The sequence below is a fragment of the Centruroides sculpturatus genome, unplaced genomic scaffold (assembly GCF_000671375.1).
Source record: "Centruroides sculpturatus isolate CEXI.00-Female unplaced genomic scaffold, Cexi_2.0 scaffold889, whole genome shotgun sequence".
Classification (NCBI taxonomy): domain Eukaryota; kingdom Metazoa; phylum Arthropoda; class Arachnida; order Scorpiones; family Buthidae; genus Centruroides; species Centruroides sculpturatus.
In genome coordinates, this window is record NW_019385500.1 from 102,467 (window position 1) to 109,744 (window position 7,278).

The 7,278-nt window shown below is 32.4% G+C and overlaps 1 protein-coding gene across 1 annotated transcript; it reads right to left on the reverse strand.

Annotated features, from left to right (window-relative positions):
• Positions 1–4,240: 4,240 nt before the first annotated feature.
• LOC111639573 (orexin receptor type 2-like) lies at positions 4,241–6,423 on the reverse strand (the record flags this gene model as incomplete). Its single annotated transcript, XM_023385458.1, has 2 exons — positions 4,241–6,055; positions 6,129–6,423. Coding segments are annotated over 2 exons (1,194 nt in total), but the record flags the coding sequence as incomplete, so codon positions are not given.
• Between the last annotated feature and the right edge of the window lie 855 nt (positions 6,424–7,278).

The following is a 7,278-nucleotide window of genomic DNA, read 5'->3' on the forward strand; positions in this document are numbered from 1 at the left end:
GTACATTAATAGTTATTATACATAATTTACAAGGGTTTTCCTTGAAGATTTTCCTTTAAATAAGTAATTTTTAACTAAAATTTCCCCGTCTACTGATTTCCTAATTCTCTTAAGTGTATAAAAAAAACTATATTCTGTTAATTAATTAATTTGAAAACGAAACGTAGGTACACGAATATTTTTATTATTTTTATTTTCAATTTAATAAATTTTGTTTCATATTTTAAGGTAGGAAGCGGTTGACCTCGAATGAAAATTCATTACTCATTTCTTTTTATGGTTGGAGTTATGCTTAAATGGGAGTTTTCCCACTTTCCCAAATCAAATTACCAAAAAAGTCAAATTTGTTTTTTTTTTCTTTTTAGTTTAAAAATTCCAGAATTTATCGACTTATATAAAGTATTTATACGTTCTAATTGCCTTAGAAACTTAATATTTATAATATTTCTGAGTAATTAAATTTTATTTTTGTGCGCTTTACATTTTGAGATAGAAATTCTCTTAGAAAATAAGTTTTGTGAGAGAAACCTCTGAAATCCTCTAAAATTACCTCCAGAATCCTCTAAAATTCTTCACCCGGAATCCTCTAAAATTACCTCCAGAATCCTCTAAAATTACCTCCAAAATCCTCTAAAATTTCCCCCGGAATCCTCTGAAATTTCCCGAAATCCTCTGAAAATCCCCCGAAATCCTCTAAAATTACATCCAAATCCTCTGAATTTTCCCCCGGAATCCTCTAAAATTTTTCTCGAAATCCTCTAAACTTTATATTACAATTTACAATAATAAAAATAAGAATTTTTGATATTTTGCATAAAAAAATAATTATTAATATTTAAACTCTGTACATACGCTAATTAACTGTTTTATTAAATTATTACTTAAAAAATTAATTATAAAAATATTCTTCATTAATTCAAGTATTATTCCTGAGGTGCAGGTTTTTTTTTAATTATTTTCTCCAGTAAAAAAATTAATAATAAATTATCAAGTATGGCGCTTAATTAGTTCCGTTGGATATCGATCTAAAAAAAAAAATGGGAAATTTTAATAAAATCTATCAACTTTATTGCAATCAAATTCGTTTCAGCGTGGAAACAGAGTTTCACGTATTTACAGGGTGGCCCAAAAGTCAGTCAACCACTATACAAAATAGATTTCTTTCCTATACGAATTACTCTAAATCCTTGCTTCTGTAAAATACTTCCTTGACGGCGGTTAACTAACTTTCGGGCCACTTCGTTGGTCTGTTAACAAGCTCGTGAAATGTTTTCTTTTTACTTCTATACGCTAAATTACTTAATTTAGCGTATAGAACAAAGGATGGCCCGAAAGTCAATTAACTGTTATAGACAATAAATTACTATCTTAGCAATCAAATATTCGATATTTGTTAAATTTACTGCAAAATTCATTCATTTTTACACATTAAAATGAATTAAAACCGGTGTTTTTATTTACTGTACACACAAGGTAGTCCAAAAGTCGGTTAACTATTCAAAAAACTACGACTTATTCGAGTAATTAAATATTCTTATCGTTCAATTCTTCAGTTCTTAATTGAAATTCATAAATGTACTCGTAATACATACGAAATATAACACGGGTAACAGACTTTTGGGCTTTCTTATATTATAAATTTATTGATATATTTTTATTTTTAATTGGCGGAAAACGTCCCACGGTATAAATTTATAGTGTCGTAAATTTAAGAGAACCCCGTGTAATTTTTATTTTCTTTGATATAAATATAAGTTAGTTTATGAGGGTTCAAAAGACTCCATTTTCCTTGTTAATTTTAGTGCTGTTATCCTTAACAATGATGAATCTTCCCACAGGAACGTTTTATTAATAGTAAGTCCTACTTTCATAGATTAAATAAAGTGAATTTATGTAACAATATAAGAATTACTTCACCATAAATAGAATTTCATGGCGATTTTCTCAAATGTTTTTTGTTAAATCTTAGTCACGTCCTCGTGTGTCCTGTGTTTACCTTTATCTTGTCATTGTCTGGCCCATCTTGTATCCATTTTCTTAACTTGTGTACTTCACACACAATTACCACAGACGTTAGATTTATGACGAAACAATTCCCGTGTGTTCTGATCACACACAATTCTTACGTCATAGATTTATTTAAACATGCGACACGTTAGAAATTCTAATTAATTTGAGCTGTTTATAAGCCAAGGTACAAGAAAATTGCGCCGTACGCAAGCAATTTAAATAAATGGGATTGTATAATGCACCGTTTCTTAATGGGTTAAAAATGAGTGCCACGTAAAGTTCACGGACAATGAAGTGAACTCTCGTATATAAAATGCATTGGTCAATGTCCCCTCATGGGAGGGAAGAGATAAGAGACAAAATCTTAACCCCCAACCATCAGGTTCACGCGAGTTTCACGATGGAATGCTGTCCAAACAGCATACCGGACATCATATTCGCCCTCTTCTCTCGGGTCAGGACATTACCTTATTTTTACAACTCGTTGAAACTTTCGTGACATCCACTAAAAGCGATAAATCAAGAAAATTGTTAGCATGGAATGCCCATTAGCTTAATATTACATTAAACGTAGTTAATGCCCATTTGACGTAATTAATATTACACGAATGGAAATCGTTTAAATGAGGAATTTAAGTCCATAGAAGGTTAAACCCATAAGTTAAGAGTTGGTGCTTTGTAGGGTCTTTAACACGCTTAAAAATGACTCATAGTTTCATATACTTAATTTACTTAACCCTGTGTTACATATAACAGTGGAAAAGTATGGCTCTCTGAAGACCTCGAAACGTAGAGAAATATAGTGCGGGGGTGCCATATTTGAAGCTTAATAACTCCTGTGCCATTTAACGAAAATTTCTGAAATTTTTCAGGGAGGTTTGCGTGTTAGAAGGGTCAACGCTGTTAAATTTTGGTGGTGAAAGGTAGAGGGGTTGAAGAGATATACGGGATCGCGTGTCTTATCTCCAGTAGAATCTCATTTTAATGAAGATTATACTGATTATTACCATTTACAATTTCTCATAAAACTTTCTCTATTGTGAAAGCTAAGCGTTTTTTTTCCATTTTATAATAATTAATAATTTAAATTTTTTAAAATAAAATCTCGTAACAGATGGCGCCAGGTACAATTTTAACTTTTTTTCCCAGGAAAGTTACGCAACTCGTTGCTGGATTTTTTTTAACCGTGTGAAAGACCTCTGCAAGACCTTTTCATCTAGAGGATAATGATTTAATTAACTTTAATTGTTAACTGTTTAAATGTTTCATTTAATTAGAAACGAGTTAATTAAGTATTTAAGTTATATAAAAGTGCGATGTAAACACATTTTAAGTAATTAAAATGCACAAAATTTCTTATATAAAAGTGTGAAGATCAATACTTTAAAACCAAGAGCTCTAGCTGCGTGAGTGTGTGTGTGTAAATATATTACATATACACCTTTTTATCTTCTTGAATAATTAATAAAACCAGTTTAGTAGATTCTTAGAATATAAACATTTAAATATCAAAACTAGTTCATAAGTTTATTTCAGGTTTTATAAAAATAATTAGAAAAAGAAACTTCCTGCTCATCTAACCAGTTTCATAATATCAAATGTTATAACAGCACTTTGCAACAGTTGCTTTTAAATGTGTGATTTTTCTGGCAAATTAATGAAATTTTCTTTTTTTAATTTTCTTGTAGATCGAATAATGGAAATCAGGCGTTGCTATTTTCTTTGGTTATCTAGCTGTATGAGTGACTATTACGTCATAAAGCTAGGTTACCAAAGTTAACAACAACCGCAAGAAACTTCACCCCTTCATACATGATGTTGGTAAGTTATGAAATTTATTTTTTTCTCATAATATTCATTGTTGTTTAATTAATGTCATTTCTTTAATGCAATAAGGATTAAAGTAAATATTTATGTTTACTTTAATCGTTGTTAGATGGTGTTAACGTTAATTAAGACACAATGAAAGAGTTTCTTAAATTATCACAAGCGTAAGTCGAGTATGGACGTTATTTCGGATATCTTTGGGCTTTTGTATATATTGAGCAGTGTAGTGTCAAGAATTTCTCACGTTTGAACAGTTATTATAGGAATTTCACGTGTTTGAACAGTGTAGTGTAGGGAATTTGAGCCATCTGAACAGTTGGTGCGGGGCATTTCACGTGTTTGAACAATGTAGTGTAGGGAATTTGAGCCATCTGAACAGTTGGTGTGGGGCATTTCACGTATTTGAACAATGTAGTGTAGGGAATTTGAGCCATCTGAACAGTTGGTGCGGGGAATATCTAGTTTTATTCATTTTCAGTCAAGAACGTATATTAAAAATAATTAAAACTTATTTCAGTTAACATAGTTTATTCTTTTTGAAAATAGAAATAAAATTACATTTAGAAAAAATAATTGCAGACTTTCATAAAAATACATTTTCGGTGTTGTCCTGGTTGTAGTTTTATCTTAAATTACGTAAGATCGAAATGCTTTAAGTACGAATTAACTAGATAACACTCAAAACTAATTTAATTACAAAGTATAGATTAATAAAATATAAACATTTCTTCCATAAAATGGTATATGTACAGCCAAACTTCGATTTAGCGCCACAATATTCGCGCTAAATCGAGTGTGACTCGTTTTACTATGCAAAATCGTACACTTGGTATATTCACAGATACTGTGTTAATGGGTATTCGTTGGCACTTTACGAGGGTGGCACTATTTAGGAGTTAAAATTTTAAACATTTTATAAACAATTTGGAACTCGTTTAGACCCATAGGATCTGGTATCGTCCCCCATTATAAGTGTTTATTAAAAAATTCAAGACTTCATAATATATTAAAATATATCCTAATTTCACGTATAGAAATTCACACTTAAAATGAATAAAATTCGGTAGGTTATTGTGCATTTTATCAATTTACGTTGATATAAACATGACAAAGATCACGACATTTAACGCTTGTTACGGACCAAATTGATTCTGACGTGTTTAATGAATATATACAAAAGTTTCTACTGGAAGAAAATTAAGCTGACGTGATTATTAATCGAATTTATAACTTATTTACAGCATTAAGTAGGCTCAGCAGCACAATACTTTACATTTAACAATAGAATTTAAAAATATGTGCGGAGGATTTCACAGTTTTTAGTATGATAGGCACATATTTGATGATTGTTTAGGCCGGGGTTGGTATTTCATCATTGCTAAATCAGTGCTGGTGGAGGTAGGCATATTAAATCGAAAACACATGACAGGCATTAAGTGTGACTGTTTAGCAATTGACGAACGAAACCTGATGACGTTTTGTATTTTGTTTCTAGCGCTTTTGTTGAGTAACCAGTAAACAATTGGGTTAATAGCACTGTGAGCGTGACCTAATAGAAGCGTAAAAGGTAAAAGGGAGGCAATACTATGATTCGGGTTCAAATCCATATAAACAGAAGCGAAATTATACGGTAACCAACAAGCCACGAAACACAAAGTGAGACCCATTAACACGTTAGCTAATCTCCTTCTAGTGCGGAATGTCTGAGTGTACGTTTGTCTGTTCGGTTCTAGAGAAACTACGGATGCCATTCTTCCACTCGATGTTCCCTTCTCGGAAACATGACTACAATACGTTTGCATGCGAAACGACGTCCCCGATTTAATATCACTCATTGCTAATGCTTGCTTTCTAGGTTCAATACGATCGATCGTGCAAAGGGTACAGCTAATTGATGCGTGGCATATCATCAATGTCACGCAGGGTAACACATAAACTATGATCAGACTTGATATGGAATATAAACGCCTTGTTATTTCGGCATTCCATTCCTCGTAACAATACGCAACTTCCAAATTTCCCACCTTCAATTCGTGGGTAGTTTTAACATACAGAATGGGACAATGAATAGAAATTGCTATTATCCAAATAGTAGTTATCAATATAAGGGATAAGTTACGCCTGTTCATCTTCCGAAACGTGGAGATGCGATAGACGATCAAGTAACGATCTAAACTGAGAGCTGCCAGAGATAAGGTCCCGGCTGTAACGGCCACACCTGAAATTCAAAAAAAGATCATTAAAATATTTCGTGCAAACACGTAAAAACCTCCCTCTAAAGTAAGATTTACCTTGCAGATACGAAGACAATTTACACAAGAGCCAACCGAATGTCCATACTTTGCTGATAGTTGTGTAGATGGTAGTGGGGCAACAAACGATAATCACCATGAGATCGGCGATGCACAGGTTAATCAACATACGATTCTGTTGTAAATGGTGTGGGAATAATCTATTTTTCGAAGTGAAATAAGCAATCACGGCATTCCCAATGAGTCCTACTATAAAAACAGCGACGTACAGGGCACATAGGATAAGGATTACTATGTCGTCTAGTTTAGTTAATCGTAGACGGAATTCGTCTACTAACTCGACCCAGGAAGTGTGATTTGCCAGGAGTATTTCACTTTTTTTCTCGTTTCCTACATGAGATGACGTTTGCACACGAGAACTTTGAACCTGTGATGAGGCACTGAAGTAAGATTCCATGCTGTGTTACCTGAAAAAGAAGTGGGGACAGTATTATTTCCTTTATGCCAAAAATAAAATAGAAAACGTTCAGGAAATATGCTTCTAGTGTTGTTATTTTTAAATAATTTTAATGTTTTTTTTGGCAGACAATTAAGCAATGAAACGAGCGAATATGCAAATGAACCAAGCAGTAACCCCCCTTTTAGTGTTATCAGTTGAGTTTGTTCTCATGAACTAACAAGAATTAATGACTAAATATTAAGATAACGTGCCCTAAAAACTCTTTTTTTTAATCTAAAATTAAATCAAAAAGGAAACTATTTTTATCATGTTCAATTTACTTACTTTGTTTTTTGCATAATTAACGTTTCATTCTATTGTTATAAGGTTTTTAAAATACATTTACGTATGCATACATACGCTATTTTATATAACAAATGATATTTTATGTAAATTTATAGCCACAGAAAGTTTACAATTCATTCGTGTTACACATTAACGAGACAATCTACCTACGCAATTGATCAGAGTAGAGCTTAATTTAATTACTAATAAACGAATCTACACATGACCACGTGTGTAGATGCATTGTCTCAATCTATATACACGATTAGTATAGAACAGCATATGAATGGGCATAAGGCTAGAGGGATCTCACTACCTTTCTGCCTCTCTAAGCACACTTCTCATGCTCCTTTACATGCCTGCCTACTTGCTTCTCATCCTCAGTTACCTTGACTGAGGATGGGG